This window comes from Symphalangus syndactylus, chromosome 18, assembly GCF_028878055.3.
Source record: "Symphalangus syndactylus isolate Jambi chromosome 18, NHGRI_mSymSyn1-v2.1_pri, whole genome shotgun sequence".
Lineage (NCBI taxonomy): Eukaryota > Metazoa > Chordata > Mammalia > Primates > Hylobatidae > Symphalangus > Symphalangus syndactylus.
In genome coordinates, this window is record NC_072440.2 from 21,046,555 (window position 1) to 21,063,343 (window position 16,789).

The window sequence follows — 16,789 nt, forward strand, 5'->3', positions numbered from 1 at the left end:
AGAAGCCCTTCTTAAGATGAGGCAAAGTGTGATCCCATCAGAATTTGCTTCAGGGTCTCACTTTGCAGGGCCGCTTTCTAATGTCCTCTCTTTCTTCTTAATCCCACACCTAACAAGTCCATTTCACCTGCTGTGATTTGTCATGTCCCTTCTTAGTGTCTTCCTTTTTCAAGTATCCTCTGATTTGTAAGAACACTTGAGGGTAATGGAAGTAAGAGTGAACCTTGCTTTATGTGAAAGGAGTGAGGGGTGATAGGATTATGGGGGTTTTACAAAGGATATATCCTAGATCAGTTGAGGCTAAGACAGAAAGAAATGTAAAAGCTGAGAGGGTAGGAAGAGGGGCCATAGAACTGAACAGATTTTAAGTGATGAACAAGGTTCCAATACCCTTTGATGCAGTCATCTGTCACCTGAAAATCTCTCATAAAGAAATATTCTAAAATATGGAAACAGCTGTCTGTGTGATATCACGCATCACAGCATTATTTTTCATTTTTTGGTTTTGTTTTGTTTTTTTGTCACTCAGGCTGAAGTGCAGTGGCACGATCTCAGCTCACTGCAACCTCTGCCTCCCGGGTTCAAGTGATTCTCCTGCCTCAGCCTCTTGAGTAGCTGGGACTGTTGGCGTCTGCCACCACGCCTGGCTAATTTTTGTATTTTTATTAGAGACGGGATTTCACCATGTTGGCCAGGCTGGTCTCGAACTCCTGACCTCAAGTGATCCACCCGCCTCAGCCTCCCAAAGTGCTGAGATTACAGGCGTGAGCCACCGTGCCTGGCACACAGCATTGTTTGGTTTCATTTTATTTTATTTATTTTTGAGATGGAGTCTCGCACCGTCACACGGGCTGGAGTGCCGTGGCACGATCTTGGCTCACTGCAAACTCCACCTCCCGGGTTCAAGCGATTCTTGTGCCTCAGCCTCCCAAGTAGCTGGGATTACAGGCACCCACCACCACACCCAGCTAATTTTTTGTATTTTTAGTAGAGACAGGGTTTCACTATGCTGGCCAGGCTAGTCTCAAACTCCTGACCTCATGATCTGCCTGCCTCAGCCTCCCAAAGTGTTGGGATTACAGGAGTGAGCCACTGTGCCTGGCCAGCATTATTTATAATTGTCAAAAAGTATAAATAACTTAAATTTTCAATATCCAAGGAACAGTTAAGTATATTAAGGTGTATCTTCTACATGGATTAGTATAATGTCATTTAAAATGATTATCATGAAGATCCTTTAGCCAAAGGGAAAATGCTCATAATAATGAATGGAAGAGTGACTGAGTGCAGTGGCTCACGCCTGTAATCCCAGCACTTTGGGAGGCCGAGGCGGGCAGATCATCTGAGGTCAGGAGTTTGAGACCAACCTGGCCAACATGGTGAAACCCTGTCTCTACTAAAATTACAAAAATTAGCCGGGCGTGATGGTGGGTGCCTGTACTCCCAGCTACTTGGGAGGCTGAGGCAGGAGAATCACTTGAGGCAGAGGTTGCAGTGAGCTGATATTACACCACTGCACTGTAGCCTGGGTGACAGAGCAAGTGAGACTCCATCTCAAAAAATAATAATCATCATCATAATAATGACGAGAAGAGAAGTCAGAGTAGTAAAACAGGCATACACTGAGATTGTAAATACAGACAAAAATAGGTATGTAAGAAATACTGGAAGGAAAGTTCCCAAGTCCTAACAGAGCTGTTAGGGTGGTGGCATTATGGATGACTCTTTCACTTTTTATATGTTCCAAGGTGTCTATAATATGGTCAAATCTCATTTATAATTTGCAAAGTATCTCATTTAAAACAAGATAAAGAAATATGAGCTGGGTGCAGTGGCTCATGCCTGTGATCCCAGCACTCTGGGAGGCTGATTCGTTGAGTGGATCACTTGAGCCCAGGAGTTTGAGATCAGCCCGGGAAACATGGTGAAACTGTGTCTCTACAGGAAATTTTAAAAATAAGCCAGGCGTGGTGGTGTGCGCCGGTAGTCCCAGCTACTTGGGAGGCTGAGGTGGGAGGATCGATTGAGCCCAGGAGGTCTGCTGCGGTGACCCATGATGGCATCACTGCACTCCAGCACGGGCAACAGAGCGTGGCCCTGTCTCAAAAAAAAGGAAGAAAGAAATGTGAAAAATGTGAATGCAAAGAAAAAAAGTAAGGAGAGAGGCTGTGTAGACAGGGGCTGCCCTTCTCACCAGACAGGCCCCATCCTGTTGTGTGTGTAATCATCACCCTGAGTTTCCTTAGCAGACCAACTTCCCAGCGTGCCTTATTGGCTCCATGCACCAGGTGAACCAAAAGATTGCTGACATAAATCTGCGTACCGAGCCGTCGGCCAACACCCTGGTGAGTTACCGGTGCTGGAGCTGAGACAAAGCTTCTGAGAGGGAAGGGCCCCAGGGATCATCAAGGTGTCTCGGTGCCCTGGGGCCTCTCCATTTATATGAAAACATGTTTACACAATTGAGTATTCAAAGTTAATTTTTTAAAAAATTAATAAACATTTATTTATTTATTTATTTATTTATTTTTTTGAGATGGAGTCTCGCTTTGTTGCCAGGCTGAAGTGCAGTGGCGCAGTCTCGGTTCGCTGCAACCTCTGCCTCTTGGGTTCAAGCTATTCTCCTGCCTCAGCCTCCCAAGCAGCTGGGACTACAGGTGCATGCCACCATGCCCAGCTAATTTTTGTATTTTTTAGTAGAGATGGGGTTTCACCATGTTGGCCAGGATGGTCTCAATCTCTTGACCTCATGATCTGCCCGCCTTGGCCTCCCAAAGTGCTAGGATTACAGGCGTGAGCCACCGTGCCCGGCCAGTAAACTTTATTTATTTATTTTTGAGACGGAGACTTGCTCTGTCGCCAGGCTGGAGTGCAGTGGTACGATGTCGGCTCACTGCAACCTCCGCCTCCCTTTCAAGTGATTTTCCTGCCTCAGCCTCCCGAGTAGCTGGGACTACAGCCTTGTGCCACCATGCCCGGCTAATTTTTTGTATTTTTAGTAGAGAAAGGGTTCCACCATGTTGGTCAGGCTGGTCTTGAACTCCCGACCTCAAGTGATCCACCCACCTCAGCCTCTCAAAGTGCTGGGATTACAGGCGTGAGCCACCGCGCCCGGCCTAAACTTTATTTTTTAGAACAGTTATAAGTTCACAGCAAAATCGAGCAGAGAGTATAATTTTCTCATACACCCTCTGCTCATGCACACGCACAACCTCCCCCACTGTTGACATTCCGCACGATAGTAGCACATTTGTTAGAATTAACGGACCTACATTGTTACATCATCATCACTCAACATTCAGAGTTTACAATAGGATTCATTCTTGGTGTTGTACATTCTACGAATTTGGACAAATACATAATGACATGTATCTACCATTGTAGTGTCATACAGAATAGTTTCACTGTCCTAAAAATCCTCTGTACTCCACCTGTTCATCTCTTTTTACTCCCTAACCCCTGGGAACCACTGTTGTTTTTACTCTCTCCCTAGTTTTACCTTTTCCGTAATGCCATATAGTTGGAATCATATAGTACGTAGCCTTTTTACATTGGCTTCTTTCACTTAGTATGCTTTTTAGTTTCCTCCACATCTTTTTTTTTTTTTTTTTTTTTTGGAGACAGAGTCTCCCACTCTCGCCCAGGCTGGAGTGCAGTGGCGTGATCTCAGCTCACTGCAAGCTCTGCCTCCTGGGTTCATGCCATTTTCCTGCCTCAGCCTTCCGATAGCTGGGACTACAGGCGCCCGCCACCATGCCAGGCTAATTTTTTGTATTTTTAGTAGAGATGGGGTTTCACCGTGTTAGCCAGCGTGGTCTCAATCTCCTGACCTCATGATCCACCTGCCTCGGCCTCCCAAATTGCTGGGATTACAGGCGTGAGCCACTGCGCCTGGCCAGTTTCCTCCACATCTTTTCATGGCTTGATAGTTCGTGTCTTTTTAGTGCCAAATATTCCATTGTCTGAACGTATCATGGTTTATCTGTCTACTACTCAGGGACATCTTGGTTGCCTCCAAGTTTTGGCAGTTACGGATAAAACTGCTATAAGCATCCATGTCCAGGTCTTTGTGTGGGCATAAGTTTTCACTTCATGTAAGTAAATACCAGGGAGCACAACTGCTAGATCTTATAGTGAGAGTTAAGTTTAGTTTTGTAAGAAACCGGCAAACTCTCTTCTAAAGTGGTGTTAATGTTTTTCCTTCCCACCCGCAGTGAATGAGGGTTCCTGTGGCTCCACATCCTCACCAGTATTTGGTGTTGTCAGTGTTCTAGATTTTGGTCATTCTAATTGGTGTGTAGTGGTATCCCATTGTTGTTTTAATTTTCATTTCCCCAATGACATACATCTTTTTATATGCTTATTTATAATCTGTAGATCTTCTTTGTTGAAGTGTCTGTTCAATCTTTAGTGCCGTGCCACCCGCCCCCCTCACTATTTTTTTTTTTTTTTTTTTTTTTGAGACAGAATCGTGCTCTGTCACCTGGGCTGGAGTGCAGTGGCGTGATCTTGGCTCACTGCAACCTCTACCTCCCGGGTTCAAGTGATTCTCCTGCCTCAGCCTCCTGAGTAGCTGGGATTACAGGCACCCACAACCACTCCCGTCTAATTTTTTGTATTTTTAGTAGAGACTGGGTTTCACCATGTTGGCTAGGCTGGTCTTGACCTCCTGACCTCAGGTGTTCCACTCGCCTCGGCCTCCCAAAATGCTGAGATTACAGGCGTGAGCCACCATGCCCAACCTTTAGCCCATTTTTTAATCAAGTTATTTTCTTATTGTTGAGTTTTAAGATTTCTTTTAATATTTTGTTTGGTGTTTTTTGTTGTTGTTGTTTTTGTTTTTTTTGAGACGGAGTCTCACTCTGTCAGCCAGGCTAGAGTGCAGTGGTGCAATCTGGACTCACTGCAACTTCCACCTCCTGGATTCAAACGATTATCCTGCCTCAGCCTCCCTAATAGCTGGGATTACAGACATGTGGCACCACGCCCAGTTAATTTTTGTATTTTTAGTAGAGATGGGGTTTCACCATGTTGGCCAGGCTGGTCTCAAACTCCCGACCTCAAGTGATCCGCCCACCTCGGCCTCCCAAACTGCTGGGATTACAGGCGGGAGCCACCGCGCCTGGCCTCTTTGAATATTTTGTATAACAGCCTTTTGTTGGATTTTTTTGCAAATATTTTCTCCTAGTATGTGACTTGTCACTTCATTCTCTTGACAGTGTCTTTTCACAGAGCAGAAATTTTTAATTTTAACGAAATCTAACTTATCAATTCCTTCATGGATTGTACCTTCTGTGTCATATCTAAAAAGTCATGGCCAAACCCAAGGTCACCTAGGTGTTCTCCTGTTGTCTTCTAGGGGTTTTATAGTTTTATGTTTACACTTGATTTTGAGTTCATTTTTGTGATGGCTGGAGTTTTTACCTCTCAGGGTGTCTACACTGAGCCTCCATAATTCATTTATGACAGTTTTGGCTTTGCTACTGGTTCCCATGGAGGTTTCTGCCCGTGGGTTTATTCCTGCCAATTGTGATTCTCTGTATCTACCTGCCTGTCTATTCAGTTTTTAGGCAGTAGTTTGCCCTGTGACCTCACTTCTCTGAATGATCTAAGAAGAGTTGTTGATTTTTCAGTTTATTCAGCTTTACTTATTATTGGGACAGAATGGTGACTTATGAGATCCTTACATGTGGACCTGAAATGAGAAGTCTGAAGGTTAATTTTGGTACATTTTTATTGGGAAAAAATACAGACCCTTCAATAATTCTCAAACACACACACACACACACACACACACACACACAGACACACATATCTTTTCGGGAGGCAGGAGTGCTAAATGTTAAGCAAGTAGCTGTTGTGTAGCAGGCTCCCACAAGATGGAAGAACACGGGCGTGAATCATCTGTAAGTGTCTTTTTGGCTATTTTGGGTTTTGGCAATGGCGTGTATTTGTTTCTTATTTTTAACTGCACTTAAGAAATCTGAGGCATAAACCTAAAGAGCTCTAAGATATGGAGATAAAGAGATTTGAAAATGAGAGCAACAAAGAAATGTCAGCCAACCAATAAGTCGCTACTAAAGACCTGCTTCTCGATGGTCCTGGGTATATTGTTTGGGGGGTCAGTTTCACACGCTGCTCAGACTGGATGGCCCCTTACAGCTCACTTACTCATGGTGGCTATGAGGCAGAGGATTACAATGATGAAGATTTACTCTTTGAGAGATCCTGTGAGCTGCAGGCAAATTCGCCTGCAGGTTTTTCTTTCTTTCTTTCTTTTTTTTTTTTGAGACGGAGTTTCACTCTTGTCACCCAGGCTGGAGTGCAATGGTGCAATCTCAGCTCACTGCAACCTCCGCCTCCCAGGTTCAAGCAATTCTCCTGCCTCAGCCTCCCAAGTAGTGGGATTATAGGCACGTGCCACCACGCCCGGCTAATTTTTTATTCAGGAGCCACTATAAATGCATAAAAAATTCAGGACCCAATGCAGACCCAGGAAATAAGCATCTCTAATGCAAAGGCCCGGGAATCTGTGTATTTGAATACTTCCCCAAAATGCCGGTCATTGGTCCAGTCTGGGAGTTGCCTTCCTGGAGAACAGCCCTGCTTGTAGGCCCTGAAGTCATCTCAAAGGTAAACTCAGCCCAATGCTGGTCTTACCATCTTTCCCCCGAAAACTTGCTCTTCTTTCAGCATTCAACTATCCTTTCTCCCCTCTTTCTGTGCAAATCTTATCCATCCTTCCAGGCCATACAGTGTCTGCTACAATGACATTGGTAAAGATCAGAGATACTGCTATATTGCTACAGTGACTCATACCCCTCCAATTCATTCCTCATGCCTTAAATTTCAGCTTACTTAATTGGAGCAACAATGTTAATACATAGACTAACCCCTGTGACCGCCCCCCCACCACTGGCACACACACATACACACACCCCTGCACACATGCCCAGTACCTTTCACTCATGCAGACCAGGGAGTGCTGATGCAAGGGAAAGATGGGGGAGGCCTGGAGAGGTATTTCCCAGTTTATCAAGCTCAGGAGCCTGATGCCGCCGACACTCATGTCTGCCTCTTCCGGACAGTCCTCTGTGACTGCTCTGGCCCACATTGACCTCACTTCTTTGATTTGTAATCACAGCAGTTTAGCATTTAATTGTTCCACGAGTGCTGATTTGGCTCTCCAATTAGAGTGTAAGTCCCTTGAGGGCAAAAACACAAACTCATACTTGTTTGTTAACTTTGTTATCCAAGCTCATTGCTGGACTCTTGGTTGACAATCAATGCAACTTGGGTCCCTAGCATTCATTTTTCTTTCTTCCTTTTCGGGGGTAGGAGGATGGGGGTGGGGAAGAGTTAGAGATCAAGAGAAGTCTCTCTTGAGAGGTCAAGGGTAGATAATAGATACCCCTTATTGAAGGCTGGGCGCGGTGGCTCACGCTTGTAATCCCAGCACTTTGGGAGGCCGAGGTGGGCGGATCACGAGGTCAGGAGATCGAGACCACGGTGAAACCCCGTCTCTACTAAAAATACAAAAAATTAGCCGGGCATGGTGGCGGGCACCTATAGTCCCAGCTACTCGGAGAGGCTGAGGCAGGAGAATGGCGTGAACCCGGGAGGCGGAGCTTGCAGTGAGCCGAGATTGCGCCACTGCACTCCAGCCTGGGCGACAGAGCAAGATTCCGTCTCAAAAAAAAAAAAAAAAAAAGATACCCCTTATTGAACAGCTCCTATCTGGTAGCCTCTTTGCCAGTGTTTTAAAATACATTAAACTATTTTTGACCCTTATAAGAACCCTAGAAGAGGCTGGGCGCAGTGGCTCAAACCTGTAATCCCAGCACTTTGGGAGGCCAAGGCGGGTGGATCACAAGGTCAGGAGATCAAGACCATCCTGGCTAACACGGTGAAACCCCATCTCTACTAAAAATACAAAAAATTAGCTGGGCATGTTGGCGGGCGCCTGTAGTCCCAGCTACTCAGGAGGCTGAGGCAGGAGAATGGCGTGAACCCAGGAGGTGGAGCTTGCAGTGAGCCGAGATCGCGCCACTGCACTCCAGCCTGGGCAACAGAGCGAGACTCCGTCTCAAAAAAAAAAAAAGAACCCTGGAAGATAGATATTATTATCCCCCTTTTACAAAGAGATTAAACAATAGCTTGTTTAATTTGTAATTCCTGCTCTAAATCACATACGCCTAGAAGAAGGGGCAGTGTGAGATAGTAGGGACACTCTGGGGGATGATGTCAGTGACATTGAGGCCACCAGGACCTACCATCTGGAGAAAGACAAGGCACTGGCCACAAACTTTGCTCCAGGTCTTTTGTGCACCAACAAGAGAAAAGGCCCAGACCCTGACCCCACCCTTCTCCAGGATTTGCATTAATCCGTAATGCCCCCCTTTTTCTTGGTTTTTGAAGGCAATTGAGAGATTTGAGTCGGAGAAGAAGGCTTTAAGAGAGAAAACTCGCAGCAGTCCAGGAGACAAAGGCAAAAACCTTTCCCTTAGCCTTGATGCTGTTTTCATGGGGTTTGTTTTTTTTCGTATCTAAAATGCAACTGAGTAGGAATCCCAAGTTTCAGATGAGGATGTTTCTGTCTTCTTCTGAAAGAGCCTTAAATCTGACCTCTTGACATTGGGCAAGGAAGCAGGGAGGGGCAGTACCATTCAGAGACCACCTACATGTGGCGCCAGGTGCTTTTATCCACATTCCCTTGGTTTTCTTATTTTATTTTTATTTTCTTTGAGACGGAGTCTTGCTCTGTCACCCAGGCTGGAGTGCAGTGGCGTAATCTCGGCTCACTGCAACCTCCACCTCCCGGGTTCAAGCAATTCTCCTGCCTCAGGCTCCTGAGTAGCTGGGATTACAGGCGCATGCCACCATGCCCAGCTAATTTTTGTATTTTAGTAGAGATGGGATTTCACCATGTTGGCCAGGCTGTTCTTGAACTCCTGGCCTCAAGTGATCCGCCCGCCTCAGCCTCCCAAAGTGCTGGGATTACAGGTGTGAGCCACTGCGCCCGGCCCCTTGTTAAATTTTTATAACACCTGGGCGGTAGGTACCATTTAATATATTTTATAGATGAGGAAACAGCCTTGGAGGGAAGGGAGTAACTTACCTAAAGTCATAATCTGTCTGCTCCTCGCTGCTTCTCTGGATCAAGTGGTCTAATCAGATAAGTCGGCAACACAGTTGGGATCTATGAGACTAATAGTAGGAGTGTCCTCTGGCAGCTCAGGTGGAATGAAAAAGCACAGTTGTAAGCACCGCACAGCTGTGGACAGACCCTGTGGTTACTCATTTATCTCTTTCTCCATTTTTCTGCAGTCAAGAGACAAAGAAAATCTCAGTATTCCTGCAAAGGCTCAGAACTCAGACATGCCAGATCTTCTGTTATCAAAAGGGTAAGGGATCTACTGCTGGGTCTGTTTCTGACTGGCTTCTGCTAGGCATGAAATAAAGATTTTATTCCTGGGGAGGAGAATACTTGGCGCCTGGGTAGTGATTATGAAGGAAAATCGCAGACCTCCTAAATCTAGAATTTCTCATAACACCCTCAAAAGGGCAGAGCTGACCCCGGCCTCAGAATAGGGAGGGTGACAGAGGTCATGTGTCTGTTTATTTTTAGAACTTAGAAGGTGTCTCTGCTCAGAGATGTTCAGGTCTAATCCAGAGCCACTGTGCCATGCAGCTCCAAGGGGCTGTCCACACTGCAGGCTCCTGTGTGGCTGCTCTGAGTCACACCCCATGCTAGTTGTGCCACTGCAGAGTTGCTGCAGATGCCTCAGGAAGCTGAGATTGAGGAGCAGAAGGTGACTTGTCACAGGGTCATGCAGCTCACTGATGGCAGGCCCCACTTCCTGCTCAGTCCTCTGACTTGAGACAGGCTCTCCCCACTGCCTCCCCTGCAGCAATCTGCCCCCACCGCACAGTCCCCCATTTCAGGTCCTCCTTGGCTTGTTCTTTTTTTCTTTTCTTTTTTTTTTTTTTTTTTTGAGATGGGGTCTCTCTCTGTCACCCAGGCTGGAGTACAGTGGCACGATCTCAGTTTACAGCAACTTCCACCCCCAGGGTTCAAGTGATTCTCCTGCCTCAGCCTCCCAAGTAGCTGGGATTAAGACATGCACCACCATACCTGGCTAAATTTGCATTTTGTTGGCTAGGCTGGTCTTGAACTCTTGACCTCAAGTGATCTGTCCATCTCAGCCTCCCAAAGTGCTGGGATTACAGGCGTGAACCACCATGCCCGGCCCTTAGCTTGTTCTTTACACCGCCTAGGTCTTAAGTATCCAAACCTTTAAGTGCTAGGGAATCTGAAACAATATGTTGTTCTTCTCCTTCTTACACCTTTTAGCCTAGGAAATTCCAAAACAGCACAAGGCCTAAGGGGGGTGTGAGTCTGCATTGGAACTGTCACACAATCCATTGATGGTGGCTGAGCTAAGTGTCCTGTAAAGGTGGCACAGCCAGCATATGGCGAAGCTGCCACCTGACTCCAGTCATCTGACTCAGACTCAGTGCCGTGAATCATGAATCGTTCTTTCATTGACCACGGCCAGAGCCCAGTTAGGAAGTCAGCTGGGCCATCCAGGTGTTTCAGTGGGCATCTTTGGGTGGCGGTAATTAGTTTCCTGTTTTCCACATTTTTCCATTTTTTATAGTCATCATGTTTTAGTTTTATCCTAAAAATCATTTAATGATATATATTAACCACAAAAATAGTAATATCCAATATTAGCATTTTAAGAAATTCACACTAAATAACCCCAAAGGGAGGGGAACTACATGCTCCAAGCTATTCGTGATATTAGTAGTAATTGGAGGTAATCAGTGAGTAGTTAATTAAATTATAGCACATCTTAACAGGATATATCATCTTAAATGATAATTTTGAAGACAACATAACTACATGAAAATCTAAAGTTAAGTAGATAAAGCAGGACATAAAAATCATATATATATTTTACTTCTTAGAGTGATGAAAGTCAACCAGACAAATCATACATAAATCATATTACGATTGAAGTTACATATTTGTGTTCATATATATTTGCTCAAATCATATAAGGGAAAACAGAAATAATGTAGATAACACTTTGGGAGGCTGAGGCAGGTGGATCACCTGAGGTCAAGAGTTCGAGACCAGCCTGGCCAACATGGTGAAACCCTGTCTCTACTAAAAATACAAAAAATTAGCTGGGCATGGTGGCATGCGCCTGTAATCCCAGCTACTCAGGAGGCTGAGGCAGGAGAATTGCTTGAACCAGGAGGCAGAGGTTGCAGTGAGTCGAGATCACACCATTGCACTCCAGCCTGGACAACAAGAGTGAAATTTTGTCTCAAAAAATAAAAAAAAGAAAAGAAATAATGTAGATAGGAGTTTGGAAGGGGTGCTAGGATCCTTAACGCCCCTCATTTTCTCGACATTCTATAAGGTTGTTTTATTGTCTTCATAATAAAGAGGGGAAGCTAGCCTATTGTTTCACACTGTCAAAATGTGAACCCCATTTTCATATTCTGCTCTTTTGCTTCAGAAAACAGCAGATAAAAATCTGCTGGCGGAGCTGTACCAGTATTCCAACTTTAACAGCTCCAAGCCAAACAAGCTTCCGAATGGCGTGGACTTCTGTGACATGGTGGGCAACGTGGTCCGGGCTGAGAGAGATTGCCTTAGTGGAAAGGTAAGGAAAAAGCAGTGCCTGCCCTGAGTTTGCCAACCCATGGGGCAAATGCAGCTGTCACCCTTTCACACCCCAGGAGAAACTGAGGAACTCACCGAGGGCCACAGGCTTGCAGGTGTCTGAGCTGAGCTAGGAACCCTAGCCCAACCTCACTGCAAAACCTAGATTCCTTCTACCAGAGCAACAGTCTTCAGACTGTTTTGATCACATGTTCTACTGGTGTGCAATGTTTATCACAAACCCTCATTGAAATGTGTCTGTTTATAAATTATATACTTATTCTGTTGCCAATCACTACAATGCATATTAGTATGCTTAATCTCTCTTTTCTCTTTTCTTTTCTTGTTTCCTTCTTCTCTTCCTCCTTCCTTCCTTTCTTTCTTTCTCTTTCTTTCTTTCTCTTTCTTTCTTTCTCTTTCTTTCTTTCTCTTTCTTTCTTTCTCTTTCTTTCTTTCTTCTCTCTTTCCTTCTTTCTTTTTCTTTCTTTCTTACTTTTTTGAGACAGGGTCTCCCTCTGTCACCCAGGCTGGAATGCAGTGGCACTGTCATAGCTCACTGCAGCCTCAAACTCCCAGACTCAAGTGATCCTCCCGCCTCAACCTCCTGAGTAGCATGCACCACCACACTGGCTAGTTTTAAAAAAAATTTTTTTTGAAGAGACAAGGTCTTGCTAGGTTGCCCAGGCTAGTCTCAAACTCCAGGGCTCAAGCCATCTCCCCCTCCCCATCCTTGGCCTCCCAAAGTGCTGGGATTACAGGTGTGAACCACTGTGCCCAGCCAATTGCTTTTCTTTCTTATGTAGACATTAGTTAGAATATTTTCTTCTCACGCCTCTGGGGGTGAGTATGCTTCCTTGCAGAGCTGCACACTAGAGCATGCTGGGTTCCTCGGGAAGAAAGCAAGGAAGTATTCTAAGGCCCAGAGGAAGCTGTTTGCTCAGGCAACACAAACACCGGCAACTCTGGAGATGGGGGATCCTTGTAGGGAGGTCTTGGAGAAGGGAGGAAGCCCAGGAAATGGTCTTAGCCACTGTACAGCTGTGCCTCATGGCTCTTCATCATCACACAACTCTGTTGTCCCCAAAGCAGCTCTGATCATTGTCACCTGAGCTCCTAACCAGTCACCCCACCATTCCTGAGACCCAGCATCTCAGTCTCTTCTACCTGTAGTTCTCACTGCTGCTTTGAGCCACACCCCATCTCTCTATCTCTGCCTCCCTCTCCTTCTCCCCATGCCCTTCCCTCCTCTCTAATTTTTTTTGTTTTTTTGAGACAGAGTCTCGCTCTGTCACTAGGCTGGATGGAGTGCAGTGGTGTGATCTCAGCTCACTGCAAGCTCCGCCTCCCTAATTCAAGCGATTCCCCTGCCTGAGATTACAGGCGTGTGTCACCACACCCAGCTAATATTTGTATTTTTATTAGAAACGGGGGTATCACTATGGTGGCCAGGCTGTTCTCGATCTCCTGACCTTGTGATCCACCTGCCTCAGCCTCCCGAAGTGCTGGAATTACAGGTGTGAGCCACTGCGCCCGGCCCCCTCCTCTCTTCTTCATGGCTTCTTCCTGCTGCCTTCTCTCTGGGCTATGTCGGTCCCATCTGTTTCTTGCATTCTGACTTCCTAAGAGAGATGATCTGTTTGGGCCAGTCACTGCCCAGAATGACAGTGCTGTTTGCTGGCATGGCCTGCAGTCAGCGAAAGGGATGCTGGTCTCTGGGCCTGGCAGCGGTGGCCCAGGTGTTGGGTACCTGATTCCCTTTGCTCCTGCTTTCCTCAGGGGAGAGGCAGTAGGAGGGACAGGTGCTCAGAGCATCACGTTCCCTACAGGACAGTGTACAGAGATGCTCACCACAGTGTTCATTACAATAGCAAGGAAGTGGAAAGCAGTACATCTGGGTGGTTAAGCGCCTCTCTGAGCTCTAATTTCTTCTCCTGTAACATGGAGATAAAAACAGTCTCGCCGGGCGCGGTGGCTCACGCTTGTAATCCCAGCACTTTGGGAGGCCGAGGCGGGCGGATCACGAGGTCAGGAGATCGAGACCGCGGTGAAACCTCGTCTCTACTAAAAAATACAAAAAAATTAGCCGGGCATGGTGGCGGGCGCCTGTAGTCCCAGCTACTCGGAGAGGCTGAGGCAGGAGAATGGCGTGAACCCGGGAGGCGGAGCTTGCAGTGAGCCGAGATTGCGCCACTGCACTCCAGCCTGGGCGACAGAGCGAGACTCCGTCTCAAGAAAAAAAAAAAAAAAAAAAAAAAAAACAGTCTCGGCCGGGCACGGTGGCTCACGCCTGTAATCCCAGCACTTTGGGAGGCCAAGGCGGGCAGATCACGAGGTCAGGAGATCAAGACCATCCTGGCTAACACGGTGAAACCCCGTCTCTACTAAAAATACAAAAAATTAGCCTGGCGTGGTGGCGGGCACCTATAGTGCCAGCTACTCGGGAGGCTGAGGCAGGAGAATGGCATGAACCCGGGAAACGGAGTTTGCAGTGAGCCGAGATAGGGCCACTGCAGTCCGGCCTGGGCGAAAGAGCGAGACTCCGTCTCAAAAAAAAAAAAAAGTAGTCTCTACCTTGAGGTGTTATTGTGAAATAAATAAGATAATGCATATAAAGGTGCCTAGCACAGTGCTAAAAATTTAAAATCATAAATTCTAAGAAAATGGTAATTTGTATGATTAGTGTTATTAGAAACAGTTTAATGGTCAATAATAGAGGAACAGCATGGTCATTTTTGACATCTATATCATGGACCATGTAGCCATGATAAAATATGATGATAAAGTGAATGTTTATAAAGAGTGTATTTTAACATTTCATGCTGTGATATTGAATGAAAAGTATCACTATGGAAAACTCTCTACAATTCAATCTTTTTTTTTTTTTTTTTTTGAGACAGAGTCTTGCTCTGTCTCCCAGGCTGGAGTGCTGTTGCACAGTCTCAGCTCACTGCAACCTCCCCCTCCTGGGTTCGAGCAATTCTCCTGTCTCAGCCTCCTGAGTAGCTGGGACTACACATATGCAGCCACCATGCCTGGCTAATTTTTTGTATTTTTAGTAGAGACAGGGTTTCCCCATGTTAGCCAGGCTGGTTTTGAACTCCTGACCTCAAGTGGTCCACCTGCCTCAGCCTCCCAAAGTGCTGGGATCACAGGTGTGAGCCACCACGCCTGGCCAACAATTCAATCTATGTAAGTGCACACATGGGAAAATTTTAGATGAAATACATAGATATTACCACTGGTCTCTGAGTTATAAGGTTATAAGATTATAGGCCAGGCACGGTGGCTCACGCCTGTAATCCCAGGACTTTGGGAGGCCAAGGTGGTTGGATCACGAGATCAGGAGATCAAGACCATCCTGGCCAATGTGGTGAAACCCTGCCTCTACTAAAAATACAAAAATTAGCCGGGCGTGGTGGCACGTGCCTGTAATCCCAGCTACTCGGGAGGCTGAGGCAGAAGAATTGCTTGAACCCAGAGGCGGAGGTTGCAGTGAGCCAAGATGGCACTACTGCACTCCAGTCTGGGAATACAGTGAGACTCCATCTCAAACAAACAAAAAAAGATTAGATTATAATTGTTTTCCTCCTTTTACTTCTTCTGTTTTCAAATTGTCTGTAAGAAGCACATGGAGTTGTGCTTCTTGGACCCGCTGTTCCTATGCAGTTTGCCTTGGCACAGCCTGAGTGTTCACAATTCATTTGCAGGGTGGGAAGCCCCCAAGGACAGAGACTGCTATGTTATTTAATGCCCCATTTTTGAGGTCCTATGAGGAATGTTTTCCTCAGACTTACTACAAATAAAACTGTGCAACTCCTGGAATGCTTTCAGCCTTACAGCTGATAAACAAAGCAAATTTGTGCCCCGTCTTTGAAAGGACCTTCTTCTGCCCTGCTTAGGGGCCATGTCAAACTTTCACTCACCTCCTCAAATCCTCTCCTCCGTTACCTCCCCTCACTCTTGGCATCAGCTGTGCCTCTGCTTTAGAGAGTCTAGGGGCTGCCACCAACCCTGAGCTCCACAGGGACAAAAGCCTTTCCCACCTTGCCCCATCTGGGAGTGCCGTCTCAGTTCCGCAGCAGGCATCACCTGGGACTTCTTGGAGGAGCTGTCCACACATGCTGGCTTCATGTTCTCATCTCCATTCTCTTCATCCAGCTGCAACCTGGGTTCCCACCCTCACCCACTGCTGAAAGTGTCCCAAGTCAATCATTAGCTTTCACCTTATCAAATCTAAAGATTGTGTTTCTGTTGTTATTAGATGACCTCTGGTAGAAGTGACCCAGAGGACAACTCCCTACATTTTGAAATTCTTTCCCCTTTGGTTTTGGTGGGTCATTCTCCCTCTATGCAAACAGCACTATCTTGGTGTCCCAGGCCCCTTTACCACCCATGTTCTTTGGGACCTCTCCCTCTGCTCTCTGTCTTCTCCCTCTGCACAAACCCTAGGGGACAGGTGGACCTTGGTCATTGTCTTAGTCTCTTTGTGCTGCTATCACAGAATATCTGAGACTGGTAATTTATAAAGAACAGAGGTTTATTTCTTTCAGTTCTGGAGGCTGGCAGGTTCAAGATCAAGGGGCCACATCTGGTGAGGGCCTTTGTGCTGTGTTATCCCATGGCAGAAGATAGAAGGGCAAGAGAGAGGGGGCGAAAGGACTGAAATTGCTTTTGTAACTGACCCACCTCCAGATAACCACATTAATCCATTCATGAGGGTGGAGCCCTCTAACCCAATCACCTCTTCTTAGGCCCCAGCTTCCAACATTGTTGCACTGGGGATTAAGTTTCTAATACATGAACTTTGGGGAACACATTCAGACCATAGCAATCATATTCCCAATCACTACTTCAGAATTGTGTCACTTTCTCCAAGGCCTTCACTACACTGCAGACTCCCATATCCCTCCATCCCTCTGCCTCTAACCTCTGTGCCCCTCAGGCTCTCATACCCATCCGTTCTGCTTTTCCTCCAGGGCTCCCCATCTTGTTGAAAATACAGCTTTCCACCTGGGCATCAGCCAATCTCCTCCCTTACCCTCATCTCTACCTCTGCTCACGCTTAGGAAGATTTAACTACCATCTTTCCTGTATCTCCTCCCCTTCCCA

General features: G+C 46.2%; 1 protein-coding gene across 2 annotated transcripts in view; it reads left to right on the forward strand.

The window, feature by feature from the left end:
* FAM227A (family with sequence similarity 227 member A) overlaps nt 1-16,789 on the forward strand; it is a 71,542-nt gene that overhangs the window by 7,926 nt on the left and 46,827 nt on the right. Inside the window, exons 3-6 of one of the 2 annotated variants that reach the window (XM_063623073.1) lie at nt 2,263-2,345; nt 8,419-8,488; nt 9,328-9,404; nt 11,535-11,681. In XM_063623073.1, coding sequence (XP_063479143.1) covers nt 2,263-2,345; nt 8,419-8,488; nt 9,328-9,404; nt 11,535-11,681 — 377 coding nt within the window. Of the gene's footprint in view, nt 1-2,262; nt 2,346-8,418; nt 8,489-8,512; nt 8,529-9,327; nt 9,405-11,534; nt 11,682-16,789 lie in introns of those variants that run through there. The other variant, XM_055253215.2, reaches the window with a different exon arrangement.